This window comes from Jatropha curcas, chromosome 1 (assembly GCF_041381405.1).
Source record: "Jatropha curcas cultivar XTBG-Jc1 chromosome 1, XTBG_Jcur_1.0, whole genome shotgun sequence".
Lineage (NCBI taxonomy): Eukaryota > Viridiplantae > Streptophyta > Magnoliopsida > Malpighiales > Euphorbiaceae > Jatropha > Jatropha curcas.
Genome location: NC_143151.1, coordinates 8,632,695 through 8,649,998, shown reverse-complemented (window position 1 = coordinate 8,649,998; position 17,304 = coordinate 8,632,695). Strand labels below are relative to the sequence as shown.

General features: G+C 38.9%; 1 protein-coding gene across 1 annotated transcript; it reads left to right on the top strand.

Moving 5' to 3' along the window:
- Window positions 1–555: 555 nt before the first annotated feature.
- LOC105640150 (CEN-like protein 2) lies at window positions 556–1,651 on the top strand. The gene is made up of 4 exons (NM_001306038.1): window positions 556–756; window positions 878–939; window positions 1,274–1,314; window positions 1,434–1,651. Exons 1-4 carry the CDS (start codon window positions 556–558, stop codon window positions 1,649–1,651), a joined length of 522 nt encoding a protein of 173 aa, NP_001292967.1.
- The last annotated feature ends 15,653 nt before the right edge of the window (window positions 1,652–17,304 follow it).

Genomic DNA, 17,304 nt, shown 5'->3' with positions numbered 1-17,304 from the left:
TCTCCTATCAACCAAAACAAACATAAAAATACAAATAAATTGTCTTTTTTTTTTTTAAGAATTTAAATAAATTGTCTTATGATACCCATTTACCTCAGTCATTATACTCATCAGACTCAATATATTAAATTCACAGTGAATTTTCTAAAAATTTATATTCATTATATAAATTGTAATTCAAATAGCTTACTATTCATCAAGGACTAAGAAAGTCCAATAGGTCCCAGCCAAAGAACATTCCCACAGTAGACAACCAAAACACCAATGATGTATTTATTGACTCTTGTAAGAAACCCCTCCAATCCTAATATACAGTGGGTTCAGTAGCTAGGGCTAATCAACACTATAAATAAGGGGGTTCCACTCTCTTTGCCTTGCAAGAAATATCCTATAGACATTTTCCACAGCAAACAAGAAAATAATAATTAGCTTATTCCAGTCCCAAAATTACATTGTCATCCTTATCTCTTTCTTTTTCTTTCTCTGTCTCTCTCTCTCTCTCTCTCTCTTATATCTCTACCAACTAAGTTACAGTGTTTCTTGGGTAGTCTTTATATGGCAAAAGTGTCAGATCCTCTTGTGGTTGGAAGAGTTATTGGAGATGTGATTGATTATTTCACACCATGTATGAAAATGACTGTTTCTTATAACTCCAACAAGCAAGTTTATAATGGTCATGAGCTTTTCCCTTCTGCTGTAACTCATAAACCTAAAGTGGAAGTGCAAGGAGCTGATATGAGATCCTTTTTCACTCTGGTAACTAAATCAAACTCATATTAATTTATTATTCTATATAGTTCTCCTCTTGATATTATCTCTGTCTGTGTGTGTGTGTATATATATATATAATGGATTTATCTTACCACTTTCATTTCAGGTCATGACAGACCCAGATGTGCCTGGACCAAGTGATCCATACCAGAGGGAGCACTTGCACTGGTATTATTACTAGTGTGTGTTTTTTCTTTTTTAATCTACACATAAACACACACCCACAAATTATCTAGTGAATTTTTTTTCTCTCTCTCTCTCTAAATGAAAATGAAAGATCATGGAAAAAGAAGAGGAAAAAGAAGAAAATGAGTTTATTGATATATATTGCAAGTACAATTATGGCAAAAATAGAAAGCATAATTGATTTTAGCATTTCCAAATTTTCATAAAACTTAAGAAAGTAGAGAAACAAACATAGTAGGGAAAGTACATATTAATATATGCATATTTAGCAACTTATATTCTCTGAAGGACTGAACTTGATTTGACCATTTTACAGGATAGTGACAGACATCCCAGGAACAACAGATGCCACATTTGGTAAGCTTCACTACACATATATGGATATACAATACACACAAACAGAGAGAGAAGATAAATAATTATTTTATGGGTTTTATTTGAAATGATAGATTATTTATAATTAAAAAAAATTGCAGGCAAAGAAGTGGTGAGCTATGAAATGCCAAGGCCAAATATAGGGATCCATAGGTTTGTGTTTATTCTTTTCAAGCAGAAAAGAAGGCAAATGGTGAACACACCAACATCAAGAGATAAATTTAATACAAGAAAATTTGCAGAAGAAAATGAACTTGGCCTGCCTGTTGCTGCTGTCTTCTTTAATGCTCAGAGAGAAACTGCTGCAAGAAGACGCTAAGGGGAAGGAAAAGTACACAAGGAAAAATAAATAAGAAAAAAAATTGCAGTGGAGCCCTTACTATTCCTGCAGCAACTCATCCTTATATTATTCTTATTGAGTAGAGAAATATATGTATGTGTATGTTAGTACCGTATTTGGATCTTAATTAGCCAATGGGGAAGGGAAAAAATTAAATAAAAAAATAGACTGAATAAATCAAATGGGTTGTGGTTTAACTGTTTTTTTTTTTTTTTTTCTTTTTTAATGCCTAGAATAAGCTCTTTGGTTTAGATTATTCTGTAATATTAATTGCAAGCTAATAAAGTATTTATTGTTATTGCTATTTTTACTGTTGTTACTTGCAATGATAAAATGGGTATTAACTAAAAGTAGCAGGTAATACCAAATTATCATATGAAAATAATGGCAAGAAGAAAGATTACAGTATCTTTGTAGGCAGCCTTATTGATTGTTAATGGCAATGTTTGATTTTGATGTTGTTTTTACTCTTTTTTAATATTGTGCAATTCTTTCTTTTATTTTTCTAATGTTCAAATTTAACTGGAAGATATCTAAATTGAAATTCTAAAATTCAAAATTTTTTTTTTACACAAAGGCCCGGTTCAACAATATATTTTAAAGTAGTATTTAGTGTTTTGGTTAAGGTTAAAACATTATTTCTATTATTTACAATGTTCAAGAGTTTGAGAGAGCCGATTATAAAACGTTAGTCTTTTTAAAGTTTTAATAAAATGTTAGTCAAACAGCTGACAACTATATATAACTAAGTAGAACAACATAATTTTACCGATTATGCTTCAATTTTAGCTTGTTTTTAGAAAACAAAATAGCTTTGCAGATTCTTTAACCAGAAAGGTTGTTGAATTATTTAATGATTTTTTAGCTTGGTTTTGATTTTTTAGGCTATTTCAATATTGTGATTTTGATTTTTTTTTTTTTTATCTTTTTATCTCAAAAAGAAATGAATCTTACGTAAGTTGAGGTTTTTAGGTTTTTCTTTACTTAATATTTTTGAGTTAGATTGGTTATATCTGAAGAACGTGATGGTTCAATTTAAAAGCTTAAAAATAATAAATTTTTCCTGAATATAAATTAATAAAATAAAAATATATTGCTGATAAAAAAAGTTTTTATCGAACAAACTTAAAATGTCAAAGTCAGCAGGCTTTTTCAATATACTCAATATAGGATCGGAAAATGCTAAATGAAAAAAACCTGGCAATTAATATCAATTACAAATAAAAGTTGGAGATTCTCCTCCAAGCTCAAATCCTGATCAATAAAGCATGATTAAATTCATTTATCATCTTTTGGTATAAATACAGAGATACTATGGTATTCAACAGAAGACATAGGAATTACAAAGTTCACGTAAGGCAGTCCATTTAATTGTGTAGTAATTAGAACAAGGAGGGAGTGAGGTTTTAAAACCATGACTAAAAGGTCATTAGGAGGATGGTAGGGTTGGCCCGTCTCGAAGTTCATGTAAAATTTGGCAGAAGTATTTAAATTTACATAATGTATGGTTCTGATTACCGTACGTGCTGCCAAAGATTTTATCGATCTTTTAACAGTACATCTTATTATGCACAGAGGAAGGACCTTTGGGTTTTTATTTTTATTTTTATTTTTTTTATTTTTTTTATTTTTTTTGCTATTTTTATTTCACCTCTGTTGGCTATTAGATGTGGCTGGTTTGCAAAACCTAATTCGACGCGCAGTATTAACATTATTTATTTATTTATTTTTATTGTTACTAAAAGTAAGTGAAATACTTAGTTGAAATTAGGACTTAATTATTACTGTTATCGTACTCAAACCGGCTGAAATCGGTCAGACCAGAAAGTGGAACAGCTGCATTTATTTATTCCAAAAAACTGAAAAACCTATATAAAAGCCATGTGGGCTCCCTACAAGAACATTGCCCTATCTATATATTCATACCTGGAGCTGCTAAAAAGTTTCTTAGTACAACTCTTAGCTTCTTTTTTTTGTTTTTTTTATATGTTCATTTATTTTAATGCGACGTGAGAAGAACAGGTTACAACAGCACCTCTAACCAGGCGTGAGCAGTATGCGGTACGGACAGAATAATCAAACTGAAACAATTATTTTTGATTTGATTTGGTCAGAATTTTTAGAGATCGATTACTGATCGGTTAAAAAAATAAAACTGAATGATTTTCAGTTTTCAATTCAGTTCTTTGCACAGCGAATGAAATTGATTTTTACGCCCAAAAAAAATTCTTTAGTTCGGAATAATCAAACCAAATTTGAACCGATCTAGTTCAGTTTGATTCCGAATCAATTTTTCACAATCTCTGGTGCTGTTTCAGTCCAAATTGTCCTTATTGATAAGAGCTAGACTGGGGACTAGTCTTAGTTCAAGGAGAGTTGAAATCAAGAGTAGAATACATGTCAAGATTGTAAATTGGAGAATACATATGCATCCCTGTCTAGTAATTAACACGAATAGTTATAGTAGATGAGCTGATAAGCCGAAACTTTAACACGAATCACTCATATAAAAACATGAGTGTTTTACTGCTAGACTATAATCCAATTCCCATATTATCTATAAGAGTTATTCGTTGATTCAATAAAATGCTTATTTACACATTGGAACTATTTAATGATAAATATAATATTGTAAAAAAAATAAATTAACTCCTAAACTATAATTAAATTAACACATAAAAACTATTTATTTTTCAAAACTTAACTGTGAGCTTCCTAAATTATGATTTTATTAACATCTTCGATCCAAAGAGTAGAGGCATTAAAACAAAGGGATCAAAGTGTTAATGGAAACTATAAGTTAGAGATCTCATATTTAGTTTAAATATAATTTAAGAACTAATTTCTCGTTAATTGATAGTCAAAAGAAGATATTTTGGATAGAAAGACTAAAGTGTCACGGAATCATATATTAAAGATTTTATAGTTAGGTTTTTAAAAAAACAAAAGTCTTTATATGTTAATTTGACTATTATTTAGAAATCAATTTTAATTATTTTTCCATACAATGATTATTGAATAATTATTGGTTGAATATATAAATTCATCTCTAAACTTTGATAAAAAAATATTGTAGGACCTTGTACTTTAATTTTGACCTATTATACTCTTAAAAGTTACAATTTTAATATCATTATATCCTCTGCGTACTAGCAAAGGAGCAAGTATACTTCAAACTCTCTAAAAGCGAGTGAACCGGGAACAAAAGACTACGTGTTATTATCATCATCAATTGCAAGCGTTATTTTTCTTTGCTTTTTTTCTCTCCTATATTGTTTCTTCTACCTCTAGATCTAGTAGCTCCAATTTTTTTTTTTTTTTTAGATTAGATTTCAGTGATTTCGTTCATAAGAGACATCATTTATACAATATCTTGTTATCTTCAAATCCAAATTCCTCATGAATCTGTTTTGATACGAATCCGCCATCACTCATCCATGGAACTCAAGGGAGCAAGGAGAACAATATGAAAAATCCATTAGTGCTACCTAGTGGATCAATTACAAGAAGTCATTCAAAGAAATATGGAGTAACCATGAAGATCAAGAGAGCATGGATACCTCAACTTCTAATTAAGATTCGAGGAAGAATCTTTTCGAGGAAAGGGAGAATAATACGGAATCACTACCATTCAACCATAGATCTCAAGGAAGCATGGAGAACACCTAAGTTTCTCACATTAATGGAAGCACATGTTGAGATGGAATCTGAAATTCCAGCCATGGCATGCCCCAGACCGTGCTATGTTAGCACGCCCGTGCAAGGTGGCACGCCCCAGGCCGTGCAAACCTCTGCCTCTCGCGAGGGAAGTTTTACATTGAAGCACGCCCGTGCGCATTGGCACGCCCCAGACCGTGCAAGCCACTGCCTCTCGCGAAGGAAGTCTTACATTGAAGCACGCCCGTGCCAACTAGAACGCCCCAGACCGTGCACGCCTCTGCCTCTCGCGAGGAGCCACTTACATTGAAGCACGCCCGTGCGGATTGACACGCCCCAGACCATGCCCGCCACTACCTCTTAAAATATTAGTTAGTTTATTTTGAGTTTTTGCTTTGTTAATGGGTTGGGCCTCCTATAATTCGGCCACCCTTGGTTATTTTAGCCTTGGTTTGTTTAGATTTGGTCAATCTTTAGTAGATTTGGATTAGTTATCCAAATCCTTAAGTTGTTAAGATTTGTTAGTCATATCCTTAGTTGGTTTAGATTTGCTAAATCCTAATCCTTAGCTGATTTAGACTAACTATTCTAAATCCTTTAAGGATCTGGACCTCTTAGATTAGTATAAATAGCTTGTTATATTGTAATAATTCAATATTCAATTAATCAATTAAAAGAGAATTTCTTCTTCCATGCTTAGGCGTGTTTTTGCTTTAGAGAGAGTGTGAGATTGCATCTTCTAATTGCATCAAGAATCAAGGTAAACTTATCAATTCTTTTGTGGCGTTTATCTTATTCTTTTACTCTATTATTGGTGTTCTTGCTTCTTTAAGCTTTGGGTGCCATAGAGGGGTGTTTTCGTCTTGCTCCCGAGCGATCCGAAAAACGTTCCTTTTTTGATATTGATGGAAAAGGTGATTTTTATTTAGAACAGTGGTGACAAAACATTTTTAGGATACGATGCTGATAAATTGGTCTTATAAAACATTTGAGTCGCCACCCATTTTTTCGGCAATGGGACCATTTCCAATTTTAAAAGTGACTTCATTTAAAACCCAATTTTGTTTAAGGCCAATTTAGAGAACTGGTCAGGCACACCAAGTGCGATTCTGGATAAGGGAATTAGGTACGTCGGCCCGTTGGAAGCCGACGCCCAAAAGACCAGCCTCTTTTAACCTACAATTTCTAATTTATTTTAATTTAGAAAAGCCAATTTATTTATACAAACCCAACTAGAATAAATCGAACCGAGTTCCTATGCGGAAAATTATTTAATCATCCCAAATGAATTCATTCGTTGCATTCATAATCATTCAAACCATTCAAACCATTCAACCCAAAGCAGTTAAGTCAAAGTAAACAAAAGACCCTCTCTTGCCTTATGGCTAAAGGCGGGCCACAAACCGAACCTAAAATACATTCTACCCAATTTAAATCCTAGAAACCCTAAAAACCCGAAATCATACATAGTAATACATTAACATACTAGACTTGATTAAACTGCAATCTGCCCACGATTGGTTGTCTCTTGAATTATTAAAAGAATTGAATATTTATTTAATTGCACGAAATTATTATTATTATTTTTTAAAAAGAACAAAAATCTTTTCTGAAACCCTAGAACAGTCGCATCACGCAGCTGTTCTATGGAAGAACAGTTGCATGACAGATCTAATGGCTGCGTGACGCAATTGTTCATAACTTGAGAAAAAATCTTCAGATTCATCAGTCGTTTATTTCAAATACAATACTAAACAAAAAATAAAAGTGAAACAAAATCATAAATACGAACAGTTCCGTCACGCAACTAATCGAGGCAATATAACTATGTTTTGGACATGAAAAGTTCCGTCACGCACTTTGTAGCTGCGTGACGCAACTACTCTGGTTTGTAACTACTTTTCAAAAAACCCTTTTTACGTTTTCCTTTTATTAGAACTTGTTTTAATGTAACCCAGAAACATCCAAGAATGGGCAGAGTACCGTTTAATTAAGATCACACTACTAAAACATCAATAAAATAAATAATAATGAATAAACAACTAAAAATACCAAGAAAAGTCTTAGATAATTACCTAACCCTCAGATTGAGGATTGTAAACAATCTAACACCTTAAAGAATGAGGTTTCAGGGTCCCAGAAGCCTTTGTTCACCAAGTTTCAACACCCACCTCCTTCTCTCTTATTTTTCTCTTTTTTTCTCTTTTTATGATTTTCGTTTTTAACTTAATTAATTTCTAAAGGCTGTTTTTCTTCAAGATAACTCAGAGGAGTTTCTGCAGAAAAACCTAGCCACAATTGTCTTTTTTTTTTACGCCCTCCGAATTTTTTCTTTAATAAGATAAAAAATGCAGTATTTATATAGGTAGGGCAACAGGGGATAGCTGCGTCACGCAACTGACGGCTGCGTGACGGACCCGATAGCTGCGTGACGCAGCTCTCTTTCTGGACCGTTGCCACGTATCCAAACAGAATATAAAACCGTTATGTGAGTTTTCAAGGTGACGTCATCTTAATTGGAGTTGCGTGACGCAACTGTCAGTGCCGTCACGTACCTTATAGCTGCGTGACGCAACTTTAATACAAATCAGTCACCCTCAAATTGGTTTAAATCAAATCCTTGGGTTTAAAGACTTCCGGACAACCATGATCCCTCATTCCGCATCCTCGTATCCTCATCGGGTTAGGCGGGGGCATAAAGACACGCGTCAACAGTTTGCCCCCCCACTTTATCATTAATTGTATAAACGATTAATGTTAAAGTGGTCCATTAACGCGCCTTCCACTTTGGCTTGGACGAAATGGTTTTTTTGATCATCTGGTCGCGTGTAAAGCTCAGTTTGATCGGCTTTATTGGCTCCAGTCGGATCGGTAACGACCTCCAAAACTCGGTCTAATTGGCTGTGAAGATACCTTTGAGGCTCGGTTTGATTGGCTTTTAATTGTCTTGATCAACTTCGTAATTCACCATCATTGACCAAGAAGAGAATCCAAACAGCTTCGTAATACACCATCACTGTTCGGTGGGACCTATTGGCTTCGAGACCAAATAACCGGTTAGTCATTGAGATTGTCCTGATCGGCTTCGCAATACACCATCACTAATCAGGGATAAGGATTTGACTCGATCAGTTTTGCAATACACCATCACTAATCGAGAAAACGATCCAAACAGCTTCGTAATACACGATCACTGCTTGGTGGGACCAAACGGCTTTGAGAAACCATCACCAGTTGGCCTGAAAAATTGTTTAAGAGAAAAAGAGCAATTTCTGTGTGCAAACAGATCTTGTCTTTGTTAAATGTTGGGGCGTCACATGCCCCCATGCATTAATAATCATAAACTTTGAAATTTTGCATCAGGGCAAAAGATTGTACTTTTGCCCCCAGTCTGGAATTTCGACTCAGGACCAAAAATATTATCTTTTCAGGTAAACCTTTTAATGTTTATTGTAAAATTTGGTTTAAAATTTTAGCAAAAAATTTAGGCAAGAAAATTTTTAAGCCTGAATTTTCAGTATACCTTTCCTGATGCGGTGTTTGAAAGAAAACTTACCTGAGGGTAATTTAGGCAATTTGATGATCCTACCCCCTGTGCGGTGAGTAGACAAAATTACTGAAGTATACGAACCGTACACTGACTTCAAATTGCTTGAACGGGCCATAGTGGGCTTAAATGGGCATTAATGGGCTGTTTTGGACTTGAAGCGGTTAATGGGCTTGGGCTTAAAGAAGTGTTAATGGGCTTGGGTCCATTTTCATTTCTAACTATAAGTAAGCTTTTCAACATTTCATTTTTACTTTTCAAACTCTAAACCTTCCAAAAACACTCTGAACCTCAGCTAAGATGTCTCAGCTTTTCGAGATCCCAGCTTCTGCTTACACGCCGGAGATGGACACCCTGGGGGCGATCCCGGACATTTCGATTTTCGAGGGTGAGCAAGTACCGATTAGCCATAATGCCCTGACTCTCGGGACACAACCCCTTCAGCTTCTCCCGTTGCCGGGTTTTGAGTTCCCAGTTTGACATGATACCAACGCGATGCGCGGTTTCCAGACCGAGGTGAGTAGCTTTGCACTTGAATTTCTTGCTTTCGATGATGCGTTGTGGATGAATTATTGCAATTTGTATACTGTTTGCGCGTCGGCAGTTGCGTCACGTAGGAAGGAGTTGCGTGACGCAGCTTTTCCTGTGTGAACAGTTGCGTGATGCAACTGTTCGAAGCGGCGCGAACCCTAGTGCCTCTGGATCCTTTGAGTTTGCCCCCTTTTGCATGTGTTAATACCTTATTTACTGGCTTAGAGTTGATTCCACTTCCCATGTGACGCATTTAGACCCTGAAAATGCATAAGAAAAGCACAAAAATGAATAGATTGAACATTAGGTTAGTTCTGCGGAAGAACAGTTTCGTGACGCGACTGTGCGCCAAGGAACAGCAGCCTTTGAACAGTTGCGTGGCGCAATTGTTGGGTGCGTGACGCATCCACAGTTGCGTGACGCAGCTGTACCTGGCCAGTGATTGTAATGCTCAATTTTCCTACGATAAAAATAAAAATAAACAACTGTTAGATTAATTCTTTATCTAAATAAAATTGTTTCTTACACAGGTTGATCTGGGCAAGGCCCGTGCTGGTGGATCCTCCACCGATGCTTCAGCCTTCTGGGATTTGTTGGACCCCCCGATGCGGTCCAGAGTCGTTGCTACTGGTTTCGGCGATTATGCCGCTGGGCTTTGTCTGACTCAGCCCCGATTTCCACTCGCCATGCGCTACGCGCTGATGGAGAGCTAGAACGACTGCACTCACTCGTTCATTTTTGGCTTCGGAGAGATGACCCTGACTCCAGTCGACTATACTGCTATCACCGGACTCGCGTTCGGTGGCACGGTCGCCCCTTTAAATGCTTGATACCAGACTGCCGCCCTGGGTGCTGAGCTTATGAGGACCCTACTTGGTGTTCCTACCCGCACCAGGTACACAGCTCAGGGGTACGTCTCCTATGAGGTGGTTTACAGATTCTGGGCCGAGCGGATTCGTACGAGATTGGCTGCGTGGAGAGAGTTACCTGAGGATGTCCGGCCTACAGCCCCTGCATACACCAGAGAGGAGAGAGACCAGGCAGCACGATCTTTCATTTTCTACCTCATCTCCTCGCAGCTGTGTTGACACGTGATTTTATGCCTCCACTTGACCCGATGATGATATGAGGACAAGGGATAAGGTACCACGATAAACCAGAAGTGTTTGAACCAAAAATTGAATCAAACCGTCCAAAGGAGCCTGACCCGCGTTAGGGTTGCGTCACGCAGCTAGTACCTGCGTGATGGCACTTTTAGCTGCGTCACGCAGCTCTAACAGGGCTGACACCTCTGGCGCGCGCCCGTGCAACGGCCTGCATTGTTTGTATGGATACGCGGCAACTGTACGAAAAGTAAGTCTCGTCACGCAAGCTTACAGGTGCGTCACGCAGCTTCTACCCGCGTGACGGGACTGCTCTGTTGCCCTAACCATATAAATACAACATTTTACAGCAAAAACGGGACTTTTGACACTTTGCTCTCATTTCTTCTAAGAAAAATCGCATTCTGAGTTTTAAGTTTCTAGGTTAACGACTAGGGTTCTTCCTTAAGAATTCAACTGAGTAAACTTGGGGAAGATCGAGTCATAGATATTTTAGATTCAAAATCAAATCAAAAAAAAAAAAAATACAAAAAGATAAGAGGAGGAAAAGAGAGCAAAGAAAGAAAAAAAGAAAACTATCTATTCTGTGAAAGGACTTGGTGAATACGCTTCTAGAATCGTGAAACAACGCTTCTGAGTTAATCTCAGTGCATGCAATCCTCAAATCTGAGGGCTAGGTAACGATTCTAACTTTTTCCTTTTCATTTCTAGCATTTTATCTCCTAAAAATCTCATTTTTATAGTGTTTAGTTGACTTATTATTGATTAAACATAAGTTTGCCCATTGTTGAAATCTTCTGGGTTGATTTTAATCACTTATAATAAAAAGAACACATAGAAAAGAGTAGTTTGAAAGGTAGTTGCGGACCAGAGCAGCCGCGTCACGCAGCTACTACCCGCGTGACGCAACTGCTCCTGTCCAAAAGCTCTTAGCCTGGATTGGACCACCTGCGTGACGCAACTGTTCATGCACGCAGCTCTTCCATAGAACAGTTGCGTGACGCGGCTAGCTTCTAGTCCCAGATTACTCTTATTATCTTGTCTTAATTTCATTTTATTAAATAGATTCTTAATCTTAATCCAGAAAAATGATCAACAATGGGTAAATCGAATTTTAATCAAACCAAGTCAATTAATCTATTGTGATTGTAGTTTTTTTTTTATTTTTTTTAGATTTAATATTTGTTATTCCCTTTTAATTATATTATTAAATCCGGTTTGTGGCCCGCCTTTAACCATAAGGCAAGAGCGGGTCTTTTAATTTTATTTGATATGTATGGTGGATGAATGATGGATGTGATGTTTAATTTATGAATGAATGCAATGGATGAGTTTACTTGGGACAATTAAATAATTTTCCACATAGGAGCTCGGTTCGATTTATTCGGGTTGGGTTTAAATAATTGGCTTTTCTAAAATAAAATCAATTAGAAATCGTAGGTTAAAAGAGGCCGGTTTTTCGGGCGTCGGCTTCCAACGGGCCGACGTACCTAACTCCCTTACCTAGAACTTCATTGGTTCGCCTGACCAGTTTTCTTTCAAATAATTTGGCCTTAAATAAAATTGGGTTAAATGAAGTCACTTTTATAAAATAAAATTGGAAACGGTCCCATTGCCGAAATAATGGGTGGCGACTAAAATAATTTGTAAGACCGATTTATCGGCACCACGTATCCAAAAAGGGTTTTATCACCTCTTTTTCAAAACAAAATAATAACAACCAAATAAAACCAACCGATTTCGTGTTTTCGGGGAAAACAAGCTGCTGTGCACCTCCCAGAATAAGGGAGACCCTGCTGTGCTGGCCTGTCTGCGGGATTTGGGCCGTGTTAGCTCTTATGCCTGGGGTTCTCTCGCCTTGGCTCACCTCTACCATGGTCTGGACGTATGGACCAGGGGTAGTGGTGAGTCTAACTGGCAGTTCCTTCGCCCGCTCGAGGTAAGACACTTATTTCCATAACTTTCTTCCTTTATTATTTTTCATTACTCAGATTTATACTTAACTTATTGGGATCTTGCTACAGGTGTGGGCTTATGAGTACCGGATCTATCCTAGTGGTCTGGGGGGTGATGCTTCTGCCGATGCCTGGCGGATTTCGCGGTACCTGGCGCACCGCCACCACACTTTCTCTAGCTCTGAGGATTCACATTACTGGAGGTGCTCTTTTAACGATAGGACCTTAGCTGATGTAAGTACAAGGAACTTTCTGAATAGCATGTCCCCTTTCCCCTTTTATTGCGTATTTACTGACTCTTCTGTTTTGTAGCTCCTTCTGACTCCCTGAGAGGGAGATGCTTGGGAGGCCTATCCTGCTCATGTCGTGGCAGAGGCCTTTACCCGATCCAGGATCCTGCTGCAGGGTTACTGGGTAGACTAGTACTTCTTAGGGGAGAGGATCTATGAGCTTCAGGTTGCCACGGCATAGAGGCAAGTGCCCGATGCTCCTCCTCGCCATATGTGCCTGCTGGAGGGTATGACCCCGGAGGACCTATTGGAGGAGTATGCGCCTCTCCTGCGGATGCCCATCTGACGGCTGGCGATTATGCCTCATACTTCACCACCCGGTTACAGGCTAGATTGCCGGAGGTCCAGGAGTACACTCAGGTGACTCTTTTGCCTTTAATTATGACTTTTCCAACTGTTTGGCCAAGCGACTAAGTGTATTTATCTTTGATTTGTTGTAGGACAGGAGGAGGCATCGGAACCCCGCATACTACAGGGCGCAGGCGGAGGCAGAGGCGGAGGCGGATGCTCTGGCTGGACCTATAGGAGCCGTGCTAGGCGATGTCCCTTTCCCTCCAGGCATGGAGGTTGCGCTGGACCCTACTCTGGGCCTCGGCTCGGCCATCATCATCCCTGCTGACCTCAGGCAGGCTCCTCCACCACTACAGCTGGATCCTGAGCATGCCACACACATAAGTAGAAAAAATGTATTCAATAAGTCAGAGATATTTCACCTAGATGATTCCTTATTGAATGTCTTTCTGCGCTTGTAGGTGCCTGCTCAGAGATATCAAGAGCTATACCAGAGGTTCGGCTTTGCCCGGTCCTACATCGCCCGACTGTATCCTAAGCTCCATGAGAGGGTATGATTCTCATGTGCTTTTCCTTTTTTTGCTTTACATACTCCTCTTACCTTTCTCTGCTTTTATATTTTCACAGGATCTGGAGATTGGGAGGTTGCGGAGGCACTAGTCCCGCCAGTCCGGCGCTGTTACCCGATTCCAGATGGAGGTTGATCGACTCCGGACCAGGCTGGAGGTGGAGGGGATTCCTTTGGATTTCTCCGAGGATGAGGAGGATGATGATGGTGGCTCCTCGTCCGATGATGCGCCGCCACCTCCACCCTCTCAGGCAGCAGTTGGTCCCAGCCGAAGGCGACGTTAACCGGCCTTCTCCCTTCTGATGACATTTTTGTAGCTTGTAGGAGTACATTTTCAGTGTTTTTACATTTATTTTACCATATTATTTACATTTTCTTCATTACAGTATTATAGTATTATTTACATGTTTATTATTTACAATCTGCGAGGCTTTATTCCTGCATAAGCAAAATACAAACACAAAAAATGCAAAATAGAAGCACCCCACTTACTTGCAAGAGTGGTTCACCTCATTAGTGCTCAACCAATTTATTGTAAACAAGGAAAGAAAATAAAATAAGACAAGGAAAATAAAATAAGATAAGATAAGAACGAATCAGAAACAAAAATGAAGCGTACTACTTACCTGACAGCGCAGTCCACTTGGTTCATCTACTTTTCTTTTCAAAGGACAATAAGCAATAAAACAAGAACTGAACAAAAATCAGAAAGAGAAAAGGATATATCCCACTCTTTTGCAGACATGGTCTGGCTTGGTTAATGCGGACATAAAGGCTCAACCTCCCTATTGTAAGAGCTGTCCATCTTATTAACACAGGTATAAATGTCCAACTACCGGAGTGGTCTAGGCATAAATGCTCATCCAACCACCATTGACAGTAAATACTATGATGATGGTGTCTCATTCACTGAACCCTTTCCACTCCTATAAGTAGACGCTTCCCTCTGCGTCCTCTTCATTCCCGGCAGTCAAAACAACTCCTTTTTCTTGAATAACCCTTTTTCATGGCTTTCAGAACCCAAGTTTCATTTTTCGTCCAATCCATTCCTGACGACCTGTGGCAGATTCACCCCATGAACCAACTCGCCTGGCTGAAATATTTCAAAGACTTGAAGCCTGATCATAGTTTCCTGTCTTGGCTCATCACGTACTTCAACCCCAACACCATGGTTTTCAGATTTGAAGATTCTAAAGTAACCCCGACCTACGAGGAAATGTGTGCTGTGATGGGTCATCACCCTGAACAAGATGAAACTCCAGCTTTGCCCCCTGGTCCGAGACATGATCTAGCCGAGATTGCGGCCCTATGCCCGGTTTACCTTCCTGACGGCATAGACCCGGATCAAGGCCTTCCCTTAAGCCTTTTCTGAATAGGTTCTGTCCATGGATGTGAACCCCTCTTGGGTTCGAGCTTGTTGTTTCCTGTTGTTGAATATGTATGCCATGAAGAATCGCCAACCTGGAATTGGAGATTTTCGATTGCTGACCGTTGTTCGTGACATGCAGGTGTATCATCGCACTGTCTTTATGATGATCATGGGAGAGACAATGTGCTAGGTCAGGGATACTGCCCTTCATGTCACCAACTTCAATGTTCACCATCGGGGATGCCCAATGTTGTTGTAAGCCTGGGCTCTAGATAAGTTAAGCCTGATTCCTCCAGTCCTAGCCCATTTGATTCCAACCTATGGCCCTGCCAATTTTTGGCCCCGGTCCCGAGGACACTTTAATTTCGGGGATAATCCTGTGATTTGGTGGAGTTGTCTTTGGTGGAGGATTAGATTGGTCACTGCTGGGAGCATGAACCTTAATTATGTGTTGTACGCCAGTCTTGACCGTTCCATGGCCTATTTCCCAGACAGGATCAGCCGTCAGTATGGTATGATACAGCGTTCCCAAAACCCATGGCTTCGAGAGTGGTCCTATGACGCAGAGTCTGTTGACCAATTTAGCTGACCGTTGGCGAAACCGAAACACCTGGTACCTGGGTCAAGGGGTGATGTAGGACACCGTGACATCCAAGTACGTCGACTGGTTTTACACCCAGTGATGATACTAGGTTTTGAAAGGATTGGAGTCTGATGATTCACCCACTAGAATAAATGCCGTTGCTACTTTTTTTCTTTTCAATTTCCTGTATTCCAGGGCCATGAGCTCTTAATTAATGTATCCCCTCTTTTTGAATGACTGATTCTGATGGCTCTGTCTTTGTTATTTCCTGCTTTCTGCACATAGAGGTAACAAAAGGCAACAGATCTTTTCTTTCGAAATGATTTGCCGAGTTAGCATTTGGGCGTCCTGCCCTTGGATTAAGAAATGAAAGCACGTAAAGGTAAACTTTTTGACTAAAGACGGAAACTGATAGCTGGAATAAAAAGATGGGGTGACCACTTTATCACCTGCAGTAATCAAACAAGAATAACATATGCAACTCCTTTATGTATGCATGAACCTACTGAGTGCTAAGGTTTTATCCATGGTTTTTTATCGATCTTTCTAAGGAAATCACTGAGAAAATGGCATTTGTTCTTCTGATCGATGTTTAAAAGAATTCATTACTCAAACAGGACCAGCAGCCAGGACATTTTCAAAATAGATGAGCAAGTCTTGATCAAATAAGCAGAGAGGAAGGTCTTGCATTCCTTAATCATATCCCTGAAACAAAAAAGAAGAGAAATTTGAAATTCCAGCTCTTTATTAATCTCACTATCAACATTACACAGAAGTAAAGAAAACTATTTTAATACAATGGTCATTCATTCTAACTACTCATTTACTTATTCTCCTTCTAGTCAAGTTGATGACATTGAGCAACCAGTCACAAATATGTCACGAACGCATGGCATAGATTTCGCATTTAAACTAAGCACCATGCGTTAATCCTGAAAGTTTTATTTGTTTTTATTCTTATGCTCTAACTTTTGCCTAGGCCGCCCTTTACCGGTTTTCAACCTAGCGAGCTCATTTCTTGCCTAGGTCGCTCTTTCGGGTTTTCAACCTAGCCCCCATTTTTTTTAAATTGAAATCATCATTTCAGACATAGAACCTTTTCATTTGGTCTTGATTAACAATATGATTGACAGGCTTCCCTTCCATGGTGATCAATTCAGCGGCACCTTTAGCTAATAGCTTCTGAATTCTGAATGGTCCATGCCAGTTGGGTCTGAACTTCCCACCAGGATGATTCTGGGATTCATGGTCCAACAGCCTGATCAATACTAAATCCCCATTTTTCAAAGCCCTTGGGTGTACCCGCTTGTTGTAGAAACGAGCAATCCTTCTCTTTCTCATCTGATCCTGGAATCGGGTGTTCAATCTTCTTCCATCTAAAAGCGCCAGATCCTCATACCTTTTCTTGACCCATTCTTCTTCGGTCAGACCAGCTTCCACAATAACCCTGAGAGACTTCTTTTCGAGCTCTACAGGTAACACTGCCTCCATCCCATATACAAGTTCGAAAGGCGAAGCTCCATTCACTGACTTGAATGTAGTGCGATGCCCCCAGAGCGCGAAAGGAAGTTTCTCAACCCAGCTTCTATACTGCTCGCACATCTTAGACAGGATTCTCTTAATTTCCTTATTCGCGGCTGCCACTGCACCATTAGCTTGAGGTCGATAAGGAGAAGAATGGTGACGCTCAACCTTATATCTATATAGCAACTGACCGACGTCTGCTTGAAAATGAGAA

What these genes read in the sequence shown, in the direction of transcription:
- LOC105640150 (NM_001306038.1), top strand. Translation starts at nt 556, where the DNA reads ATGGCAAAAGTGTCAGATCCTCTTGTGGTTGGAAGAGTTATTGGAGAT. An exon ending in TGAGATCCTTTTTCACTCTG is followed by an intron (nt 757 to 877) that starts GTAACTAAATCA and finishes CTTTCATTTCAG; the next exon opens with GTCATGACAGACCCAGATGT. An exon ending in CAGAGGGAGCACTTGCACTG is followed by an intron (nt 940 to 1,273) that starts GTATTATTACTA and finishes ACCATTTTACAG; the next exon opens with GATAGTGACAGACATCCCAG.